The sequence below is a fragment of the Caloenas nicobarica genome, chromosome 6 (genome assembly GCF_036013445.1).
Source record: "Caloenas nicobarica isolate bCalNic1 chromosome 6, bCalNic1.hap1, whole genome shotgun sequence".
In the NCBI taxonomy this organism is placed as follows: domain Eukaryota; kingdom Metazoa; phylum Chordata; class Aves; order Columbiformes; family Columbidae; genus Caloenas; species Caloenas nicobarica.
This window is the reverse complement of record NC_088250.1, coordinates 36,824,467-36,851,520: the sequence shown is the minus strand read 5'-3', so window position 1 is coordinate 36,851,520 and position 27,054 is coordinate 36,824,467. Positions and strand designations below refer to the sequence as shown.

At 36.1% G+C, this 27,054-nt stretch overlaps 1 protein-coding gene across 1 annotated transcript in view; it reads left to right on the top strand.

Moving 5' to 3' along the window:
- LRP1B (LDL receptor related protein 1B) overlaps nt 1–27,054 on the top strand; it is a 527,248-nt gene that overhangs the window by 436,660 nt on the left and 63,534 nt on the right. The window contains exons 63-71 of the mRNA XM_065638136.1: nt 2,359–2,452; nt 4,081–4,197; nt 4,348–4,467; nt 7,350–7,469; nt 13,397–13,513; nt 21,527–21,633; nt 22,284–22,413; nt 23,435–23,541; nt 24,393–24,525. Coding sequence (XP_065494208.1) covers nt 2,359–2,452; nt 4,081–4,197; nt 4,348–4,467; nt 7,350–7,469; nt 13,397–13,513; nt 21,527–21,633; nt 22,284–22,413; nt 23,435–23,541; nt 24,393–24,525 — 1,045 coding nt within the window. The remainder of the gene's footprint in view (nt 1–2,358; nt 2,453–4,080; nt 4,198–4,347; nt 4,468–7,349; nt 7,470–13,396; nt 13,514–21,526; nt 21,634–22,283; nt 22,414–23,434; nt 23,542–24,392; nt 24,526–27,054) is intronic.

Below are 27,054 nucleotides of genomic sequence, written 5' to 3'. Positions count from 1 at the left end.
AGGAGCTGAAGACTGAGTTACTCAGGGGTGCACTTAAAGCGTTGCATCTTCCACACTATTAGTTGAAAATAGACTTGCAAATGCGTTTTTTCCAGAGAATGGAAAACTTGTTCCCTTTCGAATGTGAATGTTTCTGCCAGTCACTAGAACAAATAGAGCTACTAAACCCATAGAAATGCTTGGAAAAAAGCATTTCTGTAAAATATGAAAAATAAAAATACAAAGTGTGTATAACAAAGATTTGAGGGTATTCATGCATGAATGAACTTTACATTGATTCAAGAAAATGAAGCCAGTCCAGTTAGCTAGATGAGGTTACATTAAAAACAATCAAGTAGCTGAAATGCAAATCATAGAATCATTTAGGTTGGAAAAGACCTTTAAGATCATTGAGTCCAACTGTAAACCTAACACCACCAACTCCACCACTGAACCATGTCCATAAAAGCCACATCTACACGTCTCTTAAACACCTCCAGGGATGGTGACTCCACCACTGCCCTGGGCAGCCTGCTCCAATGCCTGACAACCCTTTGCATGAATACACAGCTAAGTAATACAACTAATTAACAATTGCATCAGTTAAAACATTGGATTCATTATGGGAGTTGGATCGCCTAGTACTTGAAATTAATACTTGGTGACTTTTTTCTTAAAATATAAAGTAGATTGAGTAGCACATATTGATTTCTTATAGGAGAACCCCTTTGATAAAAGTCTTTGGACTGTTCTACCCAGACAATAAGTCAGTTGATAGTAAAAATGCATATGGCCTTAAAATCTTTCTAGTAGTTCAGTTTTTCTCAAAGTCCATCTATTAATGTGTGTGCTAATGACCTCTTACAGAGGTCTACATCATGATGCATTTTTTCTGTTCTCATTAAGGAAAGAGTTTTACTCACAATTTTTAGGGAACGGTGGTCATTTTAATAAATGATGTACAGTTTCTTTCAGGTAATACTGTTACTTAAGCAACTGTCCCACTGTCTTCCTCTGTTCCCTTGAGGTAGTGTTTGGTGTGATTTTGCTTTTTTCATCAAATCTTTTCTTTTTAGATTGTTTACTTGTTACTTCCCAGTAAGTGATGAACAAAAAGAAAGTGTAAAACACTTGTAAAATGTGGAATTTCTTACGTATATTCTGCCATATCTAACTGCTCAATTTTGTTTGGTTTTAAAAAAAAACAAAAGCACCTTTTTTTTCTTTTTAAATATTCTCTTTAGATGGCACTACAAGCTTATTCCATGGCGAATGTATATGCTGACAGTTGATTGAATGGCTATTCCTTTCCAAATAATTCTTTGGTAGCCTGAATTGAAGGATAGCATCACATCTTGGATCCTCCAGGAGCAATATTTTATCATTTCTGGATAGTTCTGTAGGAGGGAGAGCTGGGTTAAACAGAAGCTGCTTCAGACAGTTACAACTTGACATTGGTTATTAGTCATTTTCTTCCAATTTTGAAATTTGTTTATTGTTTGATAATTTGTCAGTCTGATGGCATCAGATGCGGAGCTCAGTGGCAAAAATATACTTTGCTACTTCAGATTTTCAGATTCTCTGAAATCATAGCTGTTCCTATGATGCTCTTGACAACACATCCACTGTTAACCATTTCAGAAGAAAAGCAGTTGCTGGTAGCCTGTCCAAATTTTTCTCCTAACTTCAACCACATAACGAAGCCTGATTTTATATTTAGACTTAGAAGATTACGTCAGATCATTCCTACCCTTTGTTTTGTTTGCATTCGTCTTTCAGTGAGAACAAAGGTACGGTGTTGCCTGTGCTCTGAGAAGGGCACTGCCAAGGTCTTACAAAGGATTTTTCTTTTTTTTGTACAAATGTTTTATCCCTTTGAAAGGTTGGAAGACCTAGCTTCTGTTTTTCTCATTTAATTCAAACAATAGAAGCAATACTGTACAGAAGTACGACTGCACGTTAAGGCCCTTTTCTGAAACTGTATGTTTTCATTTACCTGGAAAAATGATCCAAAGTCTGCTTCAGCAGCCTACAAAGACTGTTTAAGAATTGAGGTGGTTGTTTTGAATAAGATCTTAAAGGATCAAATTATAGAATGCAGCAAAATGCAATGAGTGTCTCATATCAGGGCACTGTAACTTGGTGTAGCAATGTCGTTGAAACTACAATGATTTGTATCAGTGGAAATCTCAGTGCAAAACGTGTCCAAAAAAAAAAATTTTAAAAATAAATTTGATAAAATTAACGGTCAGAGTGGTTTAATGGAACAATGACTTAAGCAGTGGATCTAATTTTTCATGAACTGTACTACTTCTGTTTAAATTTAATATAGAAATATCCATATCAAAGTTTTTCTTCCTCCTTTCCTTCCTTATACAGTTCCGTTGCAAAACTGACAAATGCATTCCCTTTTGGTGGAAATGTGACACTGTCGATGACTGTGGAGATGGCTCTGACGAGCCTGAGGAATGCCGTAAGTGCTTTCTGAGTTTGGAACTCAGTGTTGTCAGTAGAGTAGATGTTAGGAAGAGGTGGGGTTGGTTGGTTGGTTTTTTAAAGCATTTGTTTGCAGCACTGTTTTCTTTTCTTTGGTCGTTGGCAGATTTACAACGGGTGCAGGCTCTTGTTTGTAAGCCTGTAAAATATTTTTCTTAACTCCTGTGTACTGAGGGTCTTTTAAGGCCTTTGGAAAATCATAAGAACATGATTTTCATGTTTTAAACCTTTATTTGATGCCAGTTGCTTTTTTTTTTTTTGGCTAGAGATTTTTTATTTTATACCTAATTTCTGAGATTTCTGATTTTTATACATAAATAAAAAATTCTGCCAGTTTAGTTTATTTTTGTGTATAATAGAAGTGTGGAATTCTAATCTCTTTGCTTATGTATCATTGCAATTATACAAGTTCAGCTACATATTATTATTTGTGCAATTTTCTGAACAAGAAGAATGGTCTCCATGTGATTACTACTAAAATTCTGTGTATCTTTCACAATATGTTTTATATAAATATTTTTGTTTTATAAATATTGTCAAAGGAAAGTTGGGAGAGCTAAATCTCACCTCTCCAGCATGAACAATTTTATGCAAGGAACATTTTTGTTGCATCCTATGTAACTTCAACACGCTATCCCGAAGGTGATGCATATAAGCATGTTTCTCGATAGCCTCCCTTTGTCCACGTAGTAAGTTACTGTATTAGGTTACTGTAGTATTATCCCATTGCATTGTAGACAACTGGAAGTCAATTATGATGATGCTTTCAGCGTCTCAAAGGATGGCGTCTGTGATGGTAGCTGACTGTAAGTTTATTTGCATAGAAAAGTACTGGATTCGTAAGCAGTAAATCTGTTGATGATGCTGTTGTTCAATCTTAGTCACTAATACTATTATATTAGTCTACATAAATCAAATGGTTCTTGCCTTCTTCCCTCAAACTTATATACACAAAATGCATCCACTATCTGTTCTACAGTCTTCCAGTTAAGTAGTAGTACATTTGATTTTTTTTTAATTGAAATCTCTCACCCGTGTGTTTACAATTTTGTAATTAGTTCTCTTGTTCTGCTGCAGAGGCCTTTGAAGCAAGCTTTAACATATACAATCATTCTACATAAGATTATATGTTAAGCTACACTATGTTTATGTAAAATATTACTATAGAGGTGCATAATTGCTCATTCACTCAAATGGCAGCTGCTGTGAGAAGGAACAATGTTGGACCTTTCATGGGAAATAGAATTAGCGTGGGGTAGTGAATTTCTTAAATGCGGACTCCAGCTCCAGTGTTGAGATCATAAATTGCAAGTCTCTGAGCTAACAGTAAGCATCAACCTGTAGAGGGTTGCACACTGTATCATTAATAAAGTAGAACTATAGTTATACAAATTTTAAATCTCAGATTTTGAAATTGATCTTGCAGCAGTACATGCACATTTTAGCTACTCATATCTACTCAGATTGAGACTATATAGGCAAATAGAAAGGTTTCTAATCAAAATGCTTTTGATTAGTCCATAGAGGAAGAACAACACTGTTGATACTTTAACCATTCCTCTAATAGTATTGATAAGCAGTTTGGTTGGTTGGTTTTTTTCTCAGCTGAATTCAGATGTCAGCCAGGACGTTTTCAGTGCGGAACTGGACTTTGTGCACTTCCAGCCTTCATCTGTGATGGAGAGAATGATTGTGGGGACAATTCTGATGAACTGAACTGCGGTAGGTGATTATGTGTATTGTAGACTTCAGAAACATGCTGAGCTGATTTAAATCTCATCCTTTAAATTTTGACAAGAAACTTCTTTCTATTTTAAAATGTTTTAATCTTGTAATCTTTTTAACTTATTTTTTTTTTCTTTTAACATACAGACACACATGTGTGTCTGTCAGGTCAGTTCAAGTGCACAAAGAATCAGAAGTGTATTCCAATAAATCTGAGATGCAATGGACAGGATGACTGTGGTGATGAAGAAGATGAAAGAGACTGTCGTAAGTTACGTTTAGAGAATTTAGAAAAATGTAGCTGGTTTTAAAAAAGGAACTGAAGTAATAGATGTGTAATACTGTAAATGTCCTTTCTGTGAGGTAATTTGAGGAACATGTGAACCACTTAATTCACAAGATAGTTTGATGTACCTTGCTTTGTTTATAAGAGAACGAACTAAAATGTCATTTATTAACTTCATTTTTTTAAAGTCATTGCAAAGAGGAGGAGTGTGTAAGCAATTAATTTCAAGCATTTAATTGGGTTTCTGATTTAGGCTGAAATTTTACTCTTAACCACTTCACAAATGAGTCATCTTTTTGATGCTTTCATCTGCCATGCCTTGCAGCAATGCATTTCAATGGAAAAAGATATTTTTCTGTGTCTTTTATTTGAAATGACGTAGATCCAAAGCTCATTCTATACATTTTTTTTCTTGGATGGAGTTTTCTACCTTTTCTATTCCCTTTCGTCTGGGGACTTCTTCATTAATTTGCATATGTGACTAGATTTCCATTTACTCAGCTTTTAATACATCTTTTCATAAATTTATTTTCACTGCTTATTTCTTAGAGATAAGTACAGAAAATGTTTTCAAATTTAGAATAAAAATGTATTTAATATCTTGTTTCTTTGATCATTTTGTAATTAAAATGATGATGTCTTGAAATACATGTCTGTCCTTCACTTGGTTCATTATTCAGATCTACTGCTGATCTGAAGTGCTTATTCCTTTTTTCTGAAATAGCTTTCTCAGGGTTTGCATATGCTGCATTTCTGCAAAGAACGTGACCTTCTCCGAGGGAAGGGTTGCTAAGGATGCAAAGGCTTTGTTGATGGTCATGTTTAATGGCCATCTTCCAAACAGCTCAGCAAAGCTGTAGCCTCTGACAAACAATATTATATGTTGGTTTGCTGTTACATTTCTTGAAAAACTGGTTAAGTGGGGTCAGGTAAACTCCTGTGTGAGACAGGGGAGATGGCTTTTATCATTCTAAAGAACTGCACGTGGTATACGGAAGGTTCCCAAAACCTTGAGGTGTAGCTGACAGAAATTAAATCAGAGCAGCAGAGTCTACAGCGCAGCTGCACTCAGGGACTGTGGGAAGAACAGGGTCAGGATCAGCGGTGACGGAGTTGAAAACATCCCAGGGATTAGTGGAAAGAGGACAGTCTGCTGTGACATCCAGCAAGCTTTTGAGTTGGCTGAAACTCAGCCATCAACCCACCTGCAAAGACACAGCAGGGACTGGGGGACGTTAATTATAAAAAAATATTAATTTCTGTTCTGTTTAACCTAGACTTCATTAGCTTCTCTCTTAAGAAAGTTAAGTGTGCTAGTTTATAGTTTAATTACAACAAACAAACAAACAAACCAACAACTAGCATGTGGCTTCCGAAAACTCTTCAGTTGCCTTTGTGGAGATTATGAAAAGGGGAGGTTTTAAGCAGGTCTACCGCAAAGTGTATGTTGATTTGGGCTCCTGTCACAAGACAGATAACAGATGACATTATCTATTTCATTCTAATTGCACTGGACTAGGATTTGTAAAATAAAGACCTTTTTTCTGCTCTACCACCATTTTGTTTTATGTATCAGGTGACCCTGAAAAAGTCGTATTTCATACTTAAGGTTTTCCTTAAGTAAAATAGAGGCAATTATGCTGCTGTTCTTTGTAAAGCACTTTGAAATCCCCTGGTGAGGTGTCTTAGCTGAGAATCAGTATTATTTTTTACAAATATAGTTAGCAGCATAGCCAAGTCTAAATGCTTGTTATTCCTAGCACTGTAAATTTATATATGGAAACATGACACTGAAAGAAATAACACACCAACTTTTAGCAAACCTGAAATATTTCGTCTTGCCAAATCCAAGAAACGAGAATGGTCATATCAAGGAGCAAATTGCTTTTCAACAGGGACAGGAAAGTTTGTTAAAAACCTTATGGAGTTCCCCAGTTAGAGTGGGACAAACATTAATGTGGGAAAACATTATCAGAGAGCTGATCAAACTGTTTTCTACCTATGTTCAGTTCAGTTTTGAACAACTTGGAGGTTCTCATACATATATTTATCTCTAAAGAAATCCTTAAGCTTCTGATCACAAACAGATTGCTCACAGACCAGGTAGAAATTCGGTATTGATCTTCCCTCTATGCTCTCAGTTATAAGAGTTTAAGAACTAATAAGATCTGGCATAGATGGTTGGGAGGGAGTCGATGTAGTATCACCTGAGTCCACTGAGGATCTTTTTTGTTGTCAAGTGGCTGTTCTAAAATTGAAGCAGTTAAAGCTTTAACTTCAAGCGTCCTGAAAGAACAGGATGAAAGTTAGCTGCATCTTTGCATCTTTATCATGCTGTAGGATTCATTAAATTTTTTTTCTGCTAAACTGATGAAATAATTTTCAAACTTTTCTCACCGTTTACCCATAGTCTCTTTTAACAGAGAGCACAGAATTTCACCACAATTCTTACACAGTTTTGATTACCTTTTTGATCAAAGCATTGAAAGCTCCCTTAGTCCTTCAAACTAACTGATTTCCAGAACTGATAACGTGTTTATAAGAAGTCAGAAACAAAAATGGCTGCTTTTTACCGAAGTGGTTTATCATATTGATGTTAACTCTATTTGTTGTTAAAAGAATATCACAATGACCACTTCATTTATTAGAGTTGTTCAACCTTACTGTTATATAAAACATTATATAAAAAAAAGACAAAATGATAAACGATATAACTCTAAATGCCATTTTCTTTGATATGTTATGTAAGTGATGCTAGAGATATCTGATTTCTGAATTTTGAGTCCTTTTTTTTACTTTAAAACAGATGTTTTTAGTATCAGCAGAAATTTCTAGTTTTAATTTGGAATCCTTTTATTTAAAGCTGAAAACAGTTGTTCTCCAGACCATTTCCAGTGTAAAACAACAAAACACTGCATTTCGAAACTGTGGGTATGCGATGAAGACCCAGATTGTGCTGATGGATCAGATGAAGCTAACTGTGGTGAGTATGCCGGTGGTTTTCAATATATTACTGTAGCTTGACATTTTTGAAAGTAGTAGCAAAAGGAAATAATCCCACTTAATATGGCCTCTTTCAATGTATGACAATATGTATCTGATAGGGCCACTGTATATAGCTCATGCAGTTCTTGATGAATGGTGATCTTTATATGGGTAGTCTATAAACTTCATATTATACTACTACTTTATTGGCAGAAGCTGTAAATGAGTATTGGAATAATGAGTAAATGAGAATATAGTGACATTCTTGATTTTTCTCATACTATTATCCAGTTTCCCTCAATGTATTTTGTGTACTTTGTTGCTACTGTAGTTAATAAATAGTGAAAAATGTAATAATTTACAAATCGTGTTAGTTAAGACTGGCTGTGCAGAAGAGTCCAGAACAGATTCCGACTTGACATGACCAACTTCTGCTTCTGTCTGTGAGCTCCAGGAGTTGTGCCCTAACACACCACTCCACAAACTTGACATCCCCTTAGGACTTCTCCAAGAACCCCTGATACTTATGAAACATTTGTACTTAAATCTGATAGTTTGAGGAGGCAGATCCTCTACAGAGAAGATCAAGGATAGAATAGCACCATTGCCAAACCAAGCCCTAATTTCTGTTAGATTTTACACAGTATCCAGAACCACGCTGTTCTCCCCTACTGAGACAGATTTTTTAGAACATAAGTACTAGCTTTGAATTCAAGAATTTTTCATTGCTTTTTTGAAGATTCGTTTTTGGACCACAACTATAACTCTAGAGTTTTTAGCATGTTTTTCACCCACAGAACAGACGAATGGTTTATATTTCTGCAGAAGCAGTTAAAATTATTAAGACAATACTCATGGAAAGTTGAAAATATCTAAGCAGTTTTCACATTGGTGTGTATGCGATATTGTTGTGTATGCCTGCTAACCATTATCACTTGGAAAAAAAGAATCCATGCTGTATATTAGTAGTAGTTGTTCTCAGTCATTGCTTCTATTGTTGGAAAGTACTGAGTCAGCTCTTCTGTTGTAAATGAAAGTAATCAATACAATATTCTACATCGGAATTGGATTACAAGTAATCGAAGTCAAAATAAGTAGATCAGAATTGTTGGAAAATCCTTGGACATGGATGTCAATTCAAGAGCTACACTAGCCAAGTGCAGAAAAACTTGTGGAAATCTCGAGACAGGTTTATAAAGGAAAAGGTGGAAAAATGTTCCGAGATGGAAGAAAGCAGGACAAAGAGTTTTACAGAACATTCCAAGCTGACCATTAGTCATCAACATGTCAATAAATGTTTTGATGAAATACATGAGTCTGGACACTATTAAGCTACCACTGGGATAACAGAGTAACAAAATTAAAGACTGTAATCAAGCACAAAGTACTGAAAGACAGCCCAGTTTCCATAGATGTGTTTCAAGCAATTGACACAGGCACAAATGTGAAAACATTTGAGCTGGTGAATTTGTCTAGAAAATTGAACTCTTCCTCCACACTGAAAATGCAAGACCATCATTTGAATTGTCAAGAAGGGGAAACTAATTAATCATATCAAGTGAAGTTACAGTCCAAAAGCTTGAAGAAACAGTGCCTGTGAAGGTTATAGAAAGAGATGAATCTCTGCCGTCGAGACTCTATATCCTGTTATGAGCTCTTCTGGAACTGCTCCTGCACTGTTCACCTTCTGTTCCACTTCATAGGTGTTTTCTCCTGCACTGTCCCCCGTCACCTTGATCTCCAACAAGACATTGTCTTCCAATCTGGACAGCATTCCACCCTCCCAAACTGTGGATTCATATTCTGAGTAACCCATGCAAGGCCAACTGATATGACACAAAGGGTCTTAAAATAATTCATCTAATAATATCCTCAAGACACAAAGTTTAAAGGCAAAGAGGGAAAATAAAACCCTGACACTGAACAGGAAAAATTTGATTTATGAAAGGAAGAATTGGATTTATAAAAGGTACTTCACTGTGATTCATCATTCTAGTGAATAGAAAGAATGAAGTCCAAATTGCTCATGCAATTAAATAGTATAGAGGTGCGATGCACGCAATCCCAAATTAAATAGTTATTTTCAGGCACAATATATACAACTGATTACCCTGGTTCATACGTAAGACTCATCTTACCTTTTATTCTGTCTCTGGCAGTGACTGAAAGGCAGTGTCTAGGGGAGAATACGTGAGCGAAGCAGGATGTAATGAACCTTCCCTGGGGTACTCTTCCAGTCTCTAACAATTTGAGGCTCGGAGATATTGTGAGTCAAATATGTCCCTGTGTGCAATAGCCCTTGATGGATTTCAGTCTCCTTCAACCTTTGTAAAGCTTTCACAACATGCTGCAACAGGGAGTTCCACAGCTTAACTACACGCCTCCCTGAAAAAACACTTAGTTCTTACTTTACATCTGCTGGCTGTGTATAATGCTCTTAGGTTTTGTGTTGGAGAAGATAGAACAATTTGACTGTATCCACAATCTCTGTACCACTTGTAGTTACGAACACTCAGAGAACAATTAAGCCTTAAGAACAGGATGGGTTTAATCACATCTCAAAGTTTTCCATAATTTTAACATTTGAAATATGTCTAAATGACCTTATTATAGCAGTAGTTTGAACACGGTTCAGTTTTCTGCGTTGTTCTGTTTTTAATTTAAACATGGTTATTTTTGTGAACAAAATTTGATAGAATTAAAGTATAAAGTTGAAAGCCAAGTATAATAAAGATCTGCGTATGTTGATGCTAATACTAACTTGTTATTGTTTATAGTTCATTTCTAAAATGCTTACAATGCAAAACTTGTGTAAAGAATAATCTTGTTTTTTGCTGAAGTGCTCCACAGTCATATGTTTTTGCTTAGTCAACATTTATTACTGTGTGTTATTGGAGATATTATATTGAGTAAATTTGTTAGAGGTAGTCTGAATGCATTTAGTCTTCTGTGGTTACTTTGACTCAGACAATTGAAGCAGAATTAGGAAATATACGCTTATTAATGAGTGTATGGTGTTTTTCAAGAACAGGAGGTAGAGTTAATTCATGCTTTCTGTCCAGGCAATTTAAAGAAGCTATTAGGTTATGGTAATCCTTGCTCATAACTTGAATACTTAACATCACAAGGGCCCTGTTTGAGTTGGAATCTGAAGAAAGCTGTGTGCTGTTTTGGAAAGTGATTATAATCTGCTTTAAAGGTTATATGTATTTCAGGTCTTTATGAATATAGTGTGTCAACAGTAGTATGACTGCTTTCTGCTTCCTCACTTTCTTTAATATTAATTTCACTTTTAGCCTAGAGTCAAAATGTTTGGAGTTTTTTTCTGATGATCGTGTTTCTTCAGGCATTCGAAGGATGCACATGCACACACAGATGCACAAAAATGCACATATATGGAATTAAAATCCCCAAACAGCCATGTAGTACAATTAGTGGCAAAATAGTGGTTTACTTCATAGGGATTGATACTTGAATGAAAATGCTTTTAGGGTGCATATGTTGTATTTTGGGTTTCTTCTGTTTTGTTTTCCATTTATGCCTTCATCCTATTTTCTGCGTGCTCATTTAGACGTCTAAAATAATATCCTAGTTTGCTGTGCATCAAAGATGAACCCCAACAAACAACTCCTACCTCAAAGGGGCCTTTGCCTGTTACAGAAGACGAATGGATCCCTTAATGAGAATTTGAGGAGAGAGAAATGATGATGGAGTTATCATTACTAACTTCTTTGTTCGATTCTTATCTGAACTTTCACATTTTAGCGTGGTCCCATTTTAAGAAAAATGGAAAGCAATTTAATGCTGAAAACAACAATGACAAATGTGTGTGGGTCCGTGTGTGGTTTTCAGGGTTCCACGATTCAAAAACTAAGGCCTTGCACTATTTTCTTTGAGTTGAGTAGATTGATCTTTCTCAAAGATCAGACATTTGTTACACAACTTCCCCAAACCTTCATCTGTTATACCTTAGTTCTAGTATCCTGATGTTTTCTTCATCTCTCATTAATGTGAAGAAGGAAATACAAGGCAAGCAAATCTGGTTTAAAAGGCATTGCCAGCTGTAAGCTGCTCTGAGAGATCAGAGTCAACCCAAAGGAAAAGTAAAGATTTCAGAAGTGAAGTGAACAAGAGCGAGCCTTACAAACGTGCAAAATATTTTATATAAAGAATTCACTATTTCTGTGTGTTTGGTAAAAATAGAGTAAGAAGAGAAAGGTTAATATTCAAGTGGCAATCATAAGGTTAGGCTATACATGGATAAATTTCAAAAAAAAATCCAGCCTTTCTTCACAAGTATAAAGAGGCAATGCTAGAGAATGGATTTAGCATCCCTGAGAAGTAGATAATTCTTTATGAAGAATAAGAAAAGATATATTGCGTGTTCTCTTCATCCTAGCAGGTAGCCGAAATGAAGGGATGTCAACTCTGGCTTTTGTGTATTACTGATTAGATCTTGGTATTTCTGTTGAATAGGATAAATAGAATATAATCTGTCATTATTCTTTAGGTCTTATTTTGTGGACAAATATGTTAATGGAGATTGGAGACACTTCAATAACTATAGGATTAATTTCTGGTTTGAATCTTCACCTTTTGCAAAGATACGGAAACAAAATACAAGAGTATCTTTATTTTCAGGGGAGGGAGGTATTTTTATCTTTTGCAATGTTAAATGTTTTTAAGTGCTTGCCAGTGCAAGTATTTGAAATGTCATGATTGAAATGTCATACACTGTCATCTTGAGAAACTTCGTAGGAAAATGTGTTTTGGGAGAAAACTACTTACAATCATGATATTGGCAGAGAATAAAGAACAAATGCAAAAGGCAGTATTCTATAATAATTACCAAATTTTTGAGTGTATGCAACTGAGCTGCAACACCATTTACCTTCGCCTTCTTGATATTCAAACGTAGTTTTGATTTATCACTTTAGTTCCAGAACCACACCTAAAACAAAGCACGAAACCCAGCAGTTTGGCTGTAGCATCAAATCGAATACCTCTAATTTGTGGGCCTTTCCATTTCACAGACAGACAAAGTGGGCTGATTTAAGCTAGTATTTCAGTCCTTCTTCATTCTGTCAGTTATTAGAAATCAGAGAGTTGTCATGATAGCAATATGAAGTCTGAACTGACATGCTATGAAATAGCCTAATGGAAATTTTAAAAATTTCTATTGAAATATCATCGCAGTGACATGTAATTTTAAATATGTCATTGAAGCTTTCACAAAGCAAACTTCATTTTTTTTCAAAGAAAATGTCACTGATATCTTTTTAATTTACTTCATTTCATCTCAGTCCTTAGAACCTGAAAGAATTACTTGAGAAATAAAAAACAGAAAGAAAACACAGAGGCAGCTCCTTCCTGCTGGAGGTCAGGATGTTCGTGCATCTCCAAGAGGCTTTGCCTAAAATGCTACTCTGTAAACAGGAAAGCTCACTGAATGTCTGCTATATGAAGAAAATTAATCTCAGTTTGGCATTATATGCTTGATACTTTTTCACTTTGTATAAGTAAAATTCCAGTCCAAGACATGAGAATGTGAAAATATAAATCAAAATATAAAGTTTTCTGTTAGGTATTAGTCATAAGTTATTCTATGCAAACGTAGCTTTTGAGAAATATATATTTTGTACATTTAAAAGTAGATTCTTGTGATAGGATCTTTTGTAAAGCAACCTTACAGTTATAGTCAAGGAAAAGTCAATGCAGTTTTTGAGATTCGGTGCAATAACCTGTACTCAAGCTAATTCGTTATCACGTCTGAATTCCACATATTTTACTTTAAATGACAGTATTTACAGTCTATATTTTAATTTTTAATTTTGTCAGCGTGTTTGTTTTCTTGTGTTTGGTGTCAGTTTTCCAGTTTTGCCTCTTTGTCTCCAATTATGTAAATGATATTCATCTTAATTGCAGATAAAAAAACTTGTGGGCCTCATGAATTCCAATGCAAAAACAACAACTGTATTCCAGATCATTGGAAATGTGACAGCCAAAATGACTGTGGTGACAATTCTGATGAAGAAAACTGTAGTAAGTAACTTTTACCTAAGTACATGTTATAAGGAATGGAGTCAGTTTAGCAACATGTAAGAGGAAACTTGTTAATTCTGTTAAACTGCACGTGTATGTTTTTATACAGCACCATCTGATCTGTTGAAAATCAGTTGGACCAGAATTTAAATTGTTCCTTGCTGAAATTCTCCAATTTCACTCATTCTTATAAAGTGCTGTAATTCTGTATCAGCTATGCAAAAATGCCCAACCTATGAATTATCAATAATCTGATGAATTAAAAAAATATTACAATTAGTTCACCTTTGCCAATAAGTTACATATTGCATTTCTTATCTCTAGATAAGAGTCATAAAAGCTACTCAGTGATAAAGTGATAAGCATTTGTTAACAAAGAAGTTTGATCAAACACTGTCTGCCCATTGTATGCAGTATATTCCTGAGATGATTTTTCTTGTTCGGTATCTTGAAAAGTCTATTCCTATAATACTTAATCACGTTAAAAAGTATATGCTGTTATTGGAATTAGCTCAGTTAACCTCGTACTCTCCTACCTATGAGGAACCTGAATGCCTGATAAATCTCTATAAACCACTTTCAGTGAGTTAATGTAGGTCTGGTTCTCAGGAAGAAATGACAAATTCTTAATGATTTTATCTCATAATCATTCTCTTTATAGCATACTTCAAGAGGGAAATTCCACAAATAGTTCTGAAGTGCCTTCTCATCAGTTGGCAATTTCTGTTCTTTTTTTCTTAGAAATCCAAGAAATTAATACCTTGTTGTGTAGATGATCTTGAATGCGTACTCCTGACGTTTTGTCATGAATGTATATTTAGTATCTTCAAGCTAATACCCTAGAAAGTTTAAAAAATCAGGGATTGTCATGCTGGATAAGTGCCGTCTGCCCCTTCTCCCATTTGAGACATGGTGTCCATAGGAACAGGATGTCTGGATTTGCCTGCCTTTTGATTGCTATCTACATTTGAAAACGTTGTGAGTTACTGCAAGCAGTAGTGCTGTCATTTTCATATGCAAGTGTCTCATCTAAAGGGGAAAAATGTCATGTGCTCAGTAATCCCTAAGAGCCGTTTATTGTTATACCTCGGGGTGAAGGGTTAACACACAAAAGCTTTCTTAACTTTTTGGGTGAATTTACTGAAAAATTGATTCTTAGTGCCAGTGGGAGTTTTTCCATTTACATTTAGATTAAAAATAACAAGAAATTATTTATGTTGTTATCCTCATGTAAAAATCAAAGAAAGACATACCGTTTCCATAAAACATTACTGCTGTTCATGAAATGTGTCAAGCGTCATACTTGGAATTTGCCATGTGTGAAGTGGGATTTTTTTTATCACCCAGTAATGAGAAATTTCTTCCCTGAAGTTTAGGTTATCATAGTACAAAGTGACAAAAAAATCAAAAAAATCAGGGAGCGATCATCTATCAGGTTTTTCTTTTAATTATTTATTAAGCTTGTCATCTTTCTGTTCACATCAATAATTGATTTATATGTTCAGTTCTTGGCATTTCTCTAGACTTTCAGATAAAGAAATCTGTAGTTAATTGTAATAGATGGAATTAGTGAGTTGAGAATACCCAGACACAACCAGTGCATCAAATGTAAGGCTGGAGGATGAACTGTAGTTTGTGTTTCCTTTTTTTTTCATCTTCCTTTGCTTGTCAAATGTCTGCTTCACTTCTAACTGTTGAGTTCCATATTCTGCTGTTTAAATTAAATACAGCAGGCTGACACAGTTGTAAAATTCAAAATCTTGGAAGCACTGGGAAAATACATAATATTGCGCAGTTGTTTGAAATAGATATATAAAATTCTTTATAGACTGTCGAGCCACTTACAGAATAAAGTGTAATGAAACAAATATACATGAAATTAGAACTTCAAAAGCATTCGACAAAATGTATTACATTGCATGTTATGGTAAATTGTTCATAGCACACATGAATTTACAAAGTGCTTGTCAGGCAACTTTATCAGAAAATGAGTTGTTTCTCAAGAATGCAGAATGGATTCATTGAATTACAGCAATGCAGCTCAGCTGTTCACATTTCACAATGTAGTTTCTTTGCATTCACACACAACATCCTGGTGAAGTTACCAGAAGTGAAACAGAATGCATGTTAGAAAATACCATATATGGATGTGAAAAATCATTAGTGGTATAATGCAGATAGTTGTGCCTGTTATAACTATGTTATTTAACTGTATTTGTCTTACAATCTATTGTTCTTTAAGTATATTTGGACCCTTCCAAATAACTAAGAGTTATTATGAAGGTTATAGGTCCGTACTAAGTTAGCACTAAGCAAAGTCAAATGCATTTTTAACTCTTCTGAGTTAATATATATTTGGAGGGGTAATTTGCTTTCAAAGTTTATTTGGATTTTTAAAAACAAATTTGAGCAAAATAGTATTTTCTCTTTCAGGGAATTTCAAAAAAAAAAGGAAAATTTCATAGCAATGACTATCTTATTCCTGCTGAAAAGAAGGCACCAGTAATGTTTTACTGAATGTAATTAAAGAAAGTTGAATACACTATAAACATCGAAGCAAAGCAAATGTAATAATGCTGTAGAAAGACATGAATTCCATCAGCGTAAAAAATATTACTGTTGCTAGACAATCTTCTCAATGCTGTTTTATTGCTCTTACAAGTTGTCAAGAAAACAAATTAGTTAATTTCGTGCTGGGATAAGTTTGTATCCCAAATGCAGTGAGAACTAGAACTAGCAATTATTTAATATTTAAGTGAAAATGTTTTAAACCAGTGTATCGAAAGACATTAAGCTTGAGTGAATTTTGAGTGGACAGTGCTGTAAATTCACATTCTTTTCATTGCTTAAGTTTCGGCTGACATGGTGCATGTCAGACAATGCCCAGTGGCAGTTCTCTGAAAGCAGCCAGGTGTCAATGCCAGCCAAAGGCAACTACGCTGCTTTGTTCTGGTAAAGTGATTTGTGCCAAAGGGAACTACGCTACTTTGTTCTGGTAAAGTGATTTGTACCAAAGGTTTCTTCTCTTATGTGCGCCTACCAGTCCTATGCCTGGAGTAACAAGGAACAAGTGTCATCTTTGCTGAAATACAATGCTGGGTTATTGGAAATAAATAAGTAAAGAAAATCTGCATTTAATGCCACATAAAATATATTTTAAAAAAACCCCACCTATGACCAATGTAATTATCTTGCGCTCACAGGCCTTCATTCTTCAGGATGGCCCGTGTCATTGGTTTTAGCAGTATTGTAATGGAGAATTATAAGAAGGGTGGTTTTGGTTTTTTTCATCCTCTTCCATTTTCTCATGTGTACTTATTTGGCTGGGCTAGATTTAATTTTCTTCACTATTGCTTATATGGTGCTGTGTTTCGGATTTGTGACCAAGACAGGGTTCACAGAATCACAGAATGTCAGGGATTGGAAGGGACCTCAAAAGATCGTTTGGTCCAATCCCCCTGCCAGAGCAGGAACACGTAGGTGAGGTTACACAGGAAGGTGTCCAGGCAGGTTGGAATGTCTGCAGAGAAGGAGACTCCACAACCTCCCTGGGCAGCCTGGTCCAGGCTCTGGCACCCTCACTGAGAAGAAGTTTCTTCTCAAATTGAAGTGGAACCTCTTGTGTTCCAGTTTGAACCCATTGCCCCTTGTCTTATCATTGGTTGTCACTGAGAAGAGCCTGGCTCCATCCTCCTGACACCCGCCCTTTATATATTTATAACTATTAATGAGGTCACCCCTCAGTCTCCTGTCCTCCAAGCTCAAGAGCTCCAGCTCCCTCAGCCTTTCCTCCCACGGGAGATGCTCCACTCCCTTCAGCATCTTCGTTGCCCTGCACTGGACTCTCTCCAGCAGTTCCCTGTCCTGCTGGAACTGAGGGCCCCAGAGCTGGACACAATATTCCAGATGTGGTCTCACCAGGGCAGAGCAGAGGGGAAGGAGAACCTCTCTGACCTACTGACCACCCCGCTTCTAATACACCCCAGGTACCATTGGCCTTCTTGGCCACAAGGGCACAGTGCTGGCTCATGGTCATCCTGCTGTCCACTGGGACCCCGAGGTCCCTTTCTCCTACACTGCTCTCTAATAGGTCATTCCCCAGCCTATACTGGAACCTGGGGTTGTTCCTGCCCAGATGTAAGACTCTGCACTTTCCGTTGTTATATTTCATTAAATTTTTCCCTGCCCAACTCTCCAGCCTGTCCAGATCTTGCTGGATGGCAGCACGGCCTTCTGACGTGTCAGCCACTCCTCCCAGCTTGGTGTCATCAGCAAACTTGCTGATGGTACACTCTATTCCCTCATCCAAGTCATTAATGAATATATTGAATAATACTGGCCCCAGAACTGACCCTTGAGGCACTCCACTAGATACAGGCCTCCAACCAGACTCCACCCCATTGACCATGACTCTCTGGCTTCTTTCCTTCAGCCAGTTTGTGGTCCACCTCACTACCCGATCGTCCAGTCCACACTTCCTCGGTTTAGCTGTGAAGATGCTGTGGGAGGGTTGGTGACACGCTGATGTTCAGCTGTTGCTGAGCGGTGCTTGCACATTGTCCAGGCCTCTCCTGTTCTTCATGCTGCCCCAGCAGCCAGAAAGGGACATAGCGAGGACAGCTGACCCCAGCTGACCAAAGGGGCATCTCTTACCATTGATGTCATGCTCAGCATATAAACAGCTGGGGAAAAGGCGGAATTCAGAGTTATGGCGTTTGTCTTCCCAAGGCTGTCACATATGATGGAGCTCAGCTTCCCTGGAAGCAGCCAAGCACCAGTCTGCCGATGGGAAGTAGTGAATGAATTATTATTTTGCTTTGCTTGTACACACAGCTTTTGCTTTACCTATTAAACTGTCTTTATCTCAACCCACAAGTTTTCAAACTTCTACTCTTCTGAGTACAAATACAGGAAAAAGAACACTCTAAGTTTGAACTTCATATCCTATTTTAAGAAAAAAGCGGGTTTTTTTCCTTCCGACTTCACAGAATCACAGGATGGTTGGGGTTGAAGGGACCTCTGGAGATCATCCAGTCCAACCCACCTGCTAAAGCAGCTTCACCAGAGCAGATCACACAGGAATGTGTCCAGGCGGGTTTGAATGTCTCCAGAGAAGGAGACTCCACAACCTCTCTGGGCAGCCTGGTCCAGGGCTCTGGCACCTCACAGGAAAGAAGTTTCTCCTCATATTCAGATGGAACCTCTTGTGCTTCAGTCTGTGCCCGTTGCCCCTCACCCTGTCGTTGGGCACCACTGACAGGAGTCTGGTCCATCCTCTTGACACCCACCCTAGAGATATTTATAAACTTTGATGAGATCCTCTCTCAGCTTCTCTTCCCCAGACTGAACAGACCCAGCTCTCTGTCTCTCCTCTCTTTGTATATAAGTAATCAGTCTCCCAAAAAGTCTTTTCCATTCATGACTTAGTACAATATCTGTGATAATTAAATGTAAAATTTAACCCAAATATGAAATAATTTTAAATATTTCTCATTGCGTCCTTTCCTTGCTACCATCTATGTTTATGACAAATGTCCGTTGACTCTACAGATTATTTTCAGAGAAATATATGAAAGAAGTAGATCATCTTACGTCCTGTGTTTCAAATAAAATTCTTTCTAAGAATTCAAAAATCCTTTTCTCAGGGGTTTCATTGTTTTTGTAAAGCAGAAGCTGAAAGCTGCTGTCCTTCATTGGTTATACAGAAATCTATTAATACTTATTCCTTTCACTAGCAGTCTGAGCACTGATGGGAGAATACTCTCCTCTGTTCAGATGTAAATCAAAAAGATGTATTCCAGCAACAGAAGAAATATTTCTTGCAAACAGAGATTTGATAAGTTAGCTTATTGTGTACGTTTTCCAGAATTGAATCTTTGCTTATAAATAATTCATTAGCAGTATAGAAAATGTATTTGCTTATATTTTGCAAATCAATATGGAAACATGACAAATATTTATTTGCATGTGAATTATTTTTTCCACAAATTATTTCCTTTATGTAATTATCCTATCTTGAACTTCCTCTTCCTGACCTGTTTACAAAAAAAAAAAAAAAAAATCAAATGTCAGTGATTTGCAAACATTTTCTCAATGTGCTTTTGCTTTGAAAAAAATGCAAACTAGTATGTGTATAATCTAAGAATCCATATAAATGCTAACCTATTGTTTGCTTAAACATAGCATAACTGGAGAACTGATGCAATTGCTGTAGATCAGCTTTTATTATGACTTTCCTACAGCTTCAAAATGAAAAGTTATGCCTATCTGAAAAAAACAAAATTTCTCTTAAAAACTTTCAAGCAGGGTCATTTTGACTTTCTTGTCAAAAATAGCTGAAAGGTTCATTAAAACTGTTCATTTCTTGAAACAATTTTTGCTTTTGTAAATCCAGGGAGAAAAACTAAGTTTAACTTTACCTTAGATCTGCGCAACTCATGTCTAGTGTATTGTCATGCTGGTATTTGACCAATTTCTTGTCAATTGGACGCCTCTAATTTTGTGTTTGCTTTCCTCGATCACTATGGAATGTTTTTAAAGGCATTCATGCTTCCACCTTCCATAACTAGCTAAAGGACCCTTTATCGTTACCCAGTCCATTACTGTCCAGACTGCTCTCGGTCTCTCCTTTTTCTTTTTTACCCTTTCTTGATTTATGCACTGTCATTTACCAGTTGCCTGAATTATTTTCCCATCTCTCTGTTGAAAAGCTGTTACTAATTAATCCTTATTTTTTTATTTTACATTATTTACATAATGCAATGTTTACTGTGATGGGAATAATCCCACAAATAATCCTTGTTTGTTTTTTCGGTTCTGCTTTCCCAATGCTCTCTGACTGGCAGTCTCAATTGCATGGAGAGCCTTGCTTAAATTCTCCTCAACCCCCACTGCTTCTCTACCTTTGTTTGTGTCCAAAGTCCAGGCACTAACTTTCTTCCATCCAATCTCCTTTGTAATGGTCCTGCCTTTCAGGAGGAAATCACATAGTGTTCTGCTGGGGAATCTTCCAGTCTGGTCCCCTGGCCAGGGTTTTTGCAGCAGCAATAGAGCTGTGCAGACAGTGAAGTAAATAGGCTGGAACAGCCAATCTCACCTTCTCAAGATTACTCCCTCGCTCCTTGCTTCCCCTCTTTGCTTTGCCTGTGCCTTAAATTAATTTTGTGTCTACTCTTCTCCTTTGTTGTGTCCACCTTTAATAATGATTTCAGACCTCTCTGCGTTTTGTTTCTTCCCAGAGAGTTGAGCAACATACCCATTTATCACAAAACATCCCACTTACCTTCCAACCATTCCTGTCTCCTATCTGTCTGTAAGCTCCATAGATTCTTTTTATCTAACATCTCCCTTCGGTTTCCTTAAAATTACTTGAAAATTCCATCCCTATCCTTCTCTTTTATTTTCTGCATTTTCAAAAATTGACAATTTTGTCAGTATTTAAGTCGGTGGATTGTTCTCATACTTCCATATTTAATTTCTGGAAAAATGGATTTTTCTTGAAACACTAAACCTTGCCTCTTAGGCATTCCATTTACCATCTCAATACTGTTCCCCTGAATGCTTAGTGCAGGGTAAGCTGACTCTTGACGTGCACACATGTTAAAAGGTATATGATAAATGGTATGGAAAGTCAAAGATCTGCTTAGTTCTAATTACATTGGCTATTAACAGGTGGAAAAGTGATTTCTAGTCTGTGGTACATAGCTCATGAAACCTGTAAGAACATATATGCATTGAAATAAATAATATTTATATAGTCAGCATCACATAATTTTGTAAAGAAATTTGATAGAACTGAAATGAAAGTATTTTCATTACTATCTTGCTATATGTAAATGAAATATAGTTATAAAAGGTCACTAAACAAAATCTTACAGAAAAAAAATTCTGTAGTTTACAAGTTAGTGGTTTTGACTTTGTTGTAGTCATTCACTGATTGATTGGGGGGTTTTATGTGTAAAATATTTTATGAAAATGCTAATAATCCCAGGGTTGTTACTTTTCTTTATTCAGAGCCTCAGACGTGCACTTTGAAAGACTTTCTTTGTGCAAACGGAGACTGTGTTTCAGCAAGATTCTGGTGCGATGGAGACTATGACTGTGCAGATGGCTCAGATGAGGTAGGCTTCTTCCAGAAAAAATATTTCTTTAGAAAATTAATAGTTTTATATTGTTGGAGAATGGATTCCCACATATTAATATTTTGAAAAGCAGCAATGGGAATTCTGCGTGTTAATGCACATATGAAAATATCTTTACTAAATTAAAGCTAAACCTATTGAAATTGTTATCTTAAAAGGAGAACATGCAAATAAAATCAAGGATGTTTAACAATACTCTACATCTTTTTGTCCCAGCGATGATCTGGACCTCTTCCCATTCTGGAAATATGTTGTGTCCTGGTTGGGGAACCACTCTTTCTAAACACAAGAGTGGTTTGTGTTGGTTTGTGGTTTTTTTGAGAAAACAATGTAGACTTTTGCGTAGCAGAAGCTCACTGGATAATGCTTTGCTCTTTTTGTGTTCTTTCCTGTCCCTTTTGTCCCTTCTCCTTTCCTGCCAGTGCTGAACCTCAGGTGCTTCCTACCTGCTAAGAGGGTGCAAGCCACCTTTCATGAATCATATCTATAAATATATTTTATTTCACAAGGCATTGCTGTGTTTCATAGTGTGGAGGAGTACGGGCTGTAACTTCTGTGATCAGCTGTGTATTTATCAATGTTTATGTTAATCTCTTAATCTCGTTGATACATTGTTTTTATTGCACCAGAGGTATTGTGAAACAGGCTGTTCAAGAGATCAGTTCCAGTGTTCCAACGGTCAGTGCATATCAGCAAAATGGAAATGTGATGGTCATGAAGACTGCAAACTTGGGGAGGACGAGAAAAATTGTGAACCAGGTATTGTTTTAAATAATGCTGAGAAATAAAATGAGGCAAGGAATGAATCAGAATGAAACAAAGAGAAAATAAATCAACAAATCAAGATTCCTTGGGCTCTAGAAGTAGTGCAAAGAAATCTGAAATACTTCACCTTTAGAATGTGTATTGTCGTGTCTTCCTACTCATATTTTGAAAACCCCACTTAGGTACAGGTATGCAATATGAAGCTTGTCAGAGGAATTGTATTTCATTTTAATATTGAAATATAATTTGATAATACATACTCAGTTTATAAAATTCTTTTTTCAAACCTGTAATTCTTGTCATTTTACTAAGGTGTCTCTGGGGCTTTTTTGCTTTGTGGTATTCATTCAATTTTTATTAATCTTTATGCAAATGTTTTCTCTAGTAAATTATTATTTTTGTTGTTATTATTTCCATATTGCTGCCTTGGAAAAGGCCTTGTTTATTTTTGCAAGAATTTTGCTAATTTTTGTTAGCTTCATCTAGATGGGCGCAACTGATGCCTATGACAAAAATCCCCTGATTTCAAATGTGACAATAATATCCATCAGTATTTTAACTGAAAGTGATTAATACGTATTTTTTTTAAGTGTAACAATCTATACTTTCAAAAACTGTGGTTCCTTATAAATTTAGCTTATTTAATTATAGGTATTTACATGCTTTAGCTAAACTCTAAGCCTATTTTCAAGAAACCAGGTTTTTTAATATACTTGTTCTATGAATATGTATATAAGTGTATTTACCATTGTAACCAAGCATAAGGAAAACACAAAAATAAATTTCTCAGAGGTAAAACACAAATATCCTTTCACTGTCATTATACAATTCACTTAGGATGCAGCATTTCAGTTTTGTCAAATATTTCATCAAATTTTACAAACGTTTGGAAAAGCTCTGGTCAGCTGCAAATACATGTTTGCTCACTATGTTAACCAGGTGAAAACATTAAATTATAAAGCAACTTATTTATAAATTGTCTCTTTTTTATGCTAAAATATGTGTTTGTAACCAGCATCACCAACCTGCTCTTCAAGTGAGTACGTGTGTGCAAGTGGAGGCTGTATTTCAGCATCTTTGAAATGTAATGGAGAGTATGACTGTGCTGATGGATCTGATGAGGTAGCCGACAAATTTCTGCTTTGTTTTTTGTTGTATTTTTTTCTTTTCCTACTGTCTGACCTGAAATTTGTAACAGTTTTAGATCTGAAAATAATTAAAAGGGCAAATGTTTGGGGTTTTTTGCATGCATTGAACACTGGCAGATAATTAGCCCGCATGATTTTGGTTCCCTGGTAGTTACACTGCATTATGTTTGTTCGCTCCGTGGCCACCTCTTGGAGTAGACAAACTTGTGTCCCCTAAGTCAAAAGCTGAGCATGGTTCTGGTGGAATTTGCTTCAGGAACTGCTCCATACTGTCAGTGTGCACATTGTTTGTGTCACATTTGGCTCCCTTTGTCCTCTAGGTTCACCTAATACAATCCTAGTAGTCGCTTCACCCTCTGTGGGCCTTCATGCCATGATCTTGTACGTGTTGCACTGTTGGTATCTTTTTAAAAAAATTATCAACCTTCATGGACAACTTCAAGAAAAAAGACCAAAAATAGCTGTTATTTCTCAGAGCCATGAAGGTGCCAGTTAGAGCCTGTAGGATCCCTGAACCAAATGCCACCATCCACTCCGGAGGTTTCCAGGGCTGGTTCTCTTAGGGCATTTGACTTCAGAAATGTCAATCTAGTCATTCTTTCCATTGCTAATACTAAGTGACATAAAGAAGTAACATCAGAATATATGTAGCGTGTAGTTACAATTTCATATGGACTTCAGAAACTATTTAGTTGCACGTTGTCAGGAACAACTTTATATACTCAGGGCGATGAAAACCAGTGTTGGTAAATTTTGTTAGGTGTGTCTTTAAGCGTGTAGTTGTTCTCATTCATTGATACTTAGTTCACATCTGTATTCACACAGATGGATTGTGTAACAGAATGTAAAGAAGATCAGTTTCGATGCAAAAATAAGGCCTACTGTATCCCGGTCAGATGGCTTTGTGATGGGATCCACGACTGCGTGGATGGCAGTGACGAAGAAAACTGTGACCAAGGCAAGAGACACTTTTCTTTAAAAGTCTTCCTTTATCGGTTTTTTGTATCAACACACATTGTAAGTTGGTGGTACCCTGGCAATGCATTCTGAGTGATGAAATGAAAGCTCTGTGACCTCTTTTGACAAAGACAGTACAGTAGCTTCACAAGCAATTTGCAGAATGAAGCAAAACTTACATTGTTTGTATAAAAGTTTGTATTATTACTGGAAGCAAATCCTGTCTCATCAGAGGAATCTGTAATAAGTCTAGTTAATTTACAGTTTTATAAGCAACAATAAATTACAAAGCCATAACCTATAATGAAAAATTGCTAAATAAGTGATCTTAAACCCCCAGTTTTCTATTTATTTCCGTGGAGATGAAATGTTGCAACTAACCAGAACCCATGAAACCATACTTCGAATTCATGCTCTCCTTAGAGAGCACAGCTATGCACATCAGTTGATTCACGTGATGCTAAACACCGTGCTCAGACTTTCATGCTTATGATTAGGCTTCCAAATATGTTTTTGAGAAACACATCTGTTGATTGTATTCTCATAGTTGCTGAGGATTTTTTTTAACTGAACCTGTCTTCAGCTACCAGGCAGTAGCAGTGTAACTGTACAAAATTCTTAGGAGGTGAGGTAATTCTATAATTGTGACAAACACAGATATTCTCACTCAAATTAAATAATATTTCCTCAAAAGCAAAATTTTACACAGCATTTTGTCATCTTATTGGTTTTTTCCAATTTTCCTCCTTTCCTTTTCTTTAAAACGAGTTGTTGTATGTATTAGTCATCTAGAGGCACCTGATATGTGTGTAATTTCAGAAGTAAAATGCGGTACAGTAAGAAATAATAATAATCCGAGATGAAGCAAGCAATTATGGAGTAAAATCTCCTTCCCTTATTTTGTTGTAAGTTTACTGATCAACACCTACCACTAGGGAAAAAAAGAGAAGTTATGTGGGCTGATTAAGTTTGAAATAGAGACCAGAATATGAAGAAAATGGGAAGAATGTTCCAGATATTTAGATGCAAAGAGAAAAACATCATATTTGGAAGTGTTGAAGAATGATTTGGTTTAAGAAACAGAGATAACAAAGTTTTTAAAAACTCCTAGTCCATTTTACAACTACTTTTAAAATAGCTGGACTGTATCTCTTTAAAAACCAATGAAGTGTAAGTAATCAGTACCATGTTTTTTTATCTGAAACCCACATTATTCTTTGGATAGTGTAATGGAGCTTCTGTGAACTGCAAATTGCTTATAATGCAATAAGAAGCCTTTTGCCTAGTTTGTTATTGCTATAATACTTTGTATTTCTGTCACAATTATGATTCCTGTTATAAAAATCTATTCTGTAAAGGAATTACGACAGGCAGAGCAATCACATGAAACAAATACCAGTTTATCTCACTGATAACTAGTTTTTTCCTTTTTGAAAATATGGCAAACACAAATGGAGGGGGTTTTTTACAGCATTCTAAAACAATCTCTGTAATATTTATCCGTATCCCACTGTGCATATTTATAAACATAGCTCTTTTTAATCTTATTGTACAACTAGAATTACGGTTATATTGTGATTACACACACAATTATTTATATTCACGTCTTTCATAATGAAGAATACTTGAATTTTATGTCTTTTTCCTTGGATAATAAAAAAAGAATATTTCTGTTAATGTTCACAAGTTATATTTGCAATGGGAGAGAATTTTAGTTGGTAACATAGTGTGAGAGTTCCCAATATCCTCTTACACAGTGGGTATTTCATGGAAGTTAATTTTCTGGAAAAAAATAAATTCAAACCATTCTGAACCCTTTATAGCAAAAGAAAACCTTCTGTTGATTTTAATGTGGTGTGAACAGGGCACTGAATAATCAGTAAAAAGCCACTGGAGCCTGACCTAACTATAAGGGTGGGTGTAATGCACTGAGGGAAGCCACAGTGAGAGTTTTGGTATTGTCATATAAAATTTCATTGTTTCCTCCTCTGCAGGTACACAGCTTTGTTTATTTTACACTCTGCTCCTCTCAGGAAACTGAGAAACCAGTTGCCATAAAAATGTGTTATACAGAAAATTAATTTCAAGAAGTTTCCATAACTTTGTTGATTGGCAGTGGTAAAATTTAGTCATAATTTTGAAACAAAATATATTCTTACTGCTACACATGTTAAAACTGTATCCAACTTGAACCACTTTTTAAAGCTTGAGCACTCCAGCTCGAAACATTTTCTCTCACCCTCTGTTCCATTTTGTTAAATGATTCAGAGCTCAATCAATACTGAAGTTACATGGAAGAATTTATTCTTGCTGCATTCTGTGTTCAGTAGACATCCTAATGAGAAATTTCAGAAGTTACAAAAAGGAAGAGACTGTTAGAGGTCACCTAGTCTCGTCTACTCTGTGCCTACGTGGCGTGATCTGCCCTAATTACTGAATTTATAGTTGATGGGGAAGTTACAAGCTTGGCCCAGCCTATTGCTCCTCAGGAGAAGCAGCAGCTGTTACCTCGTGGTGAAGGGACTGCAAA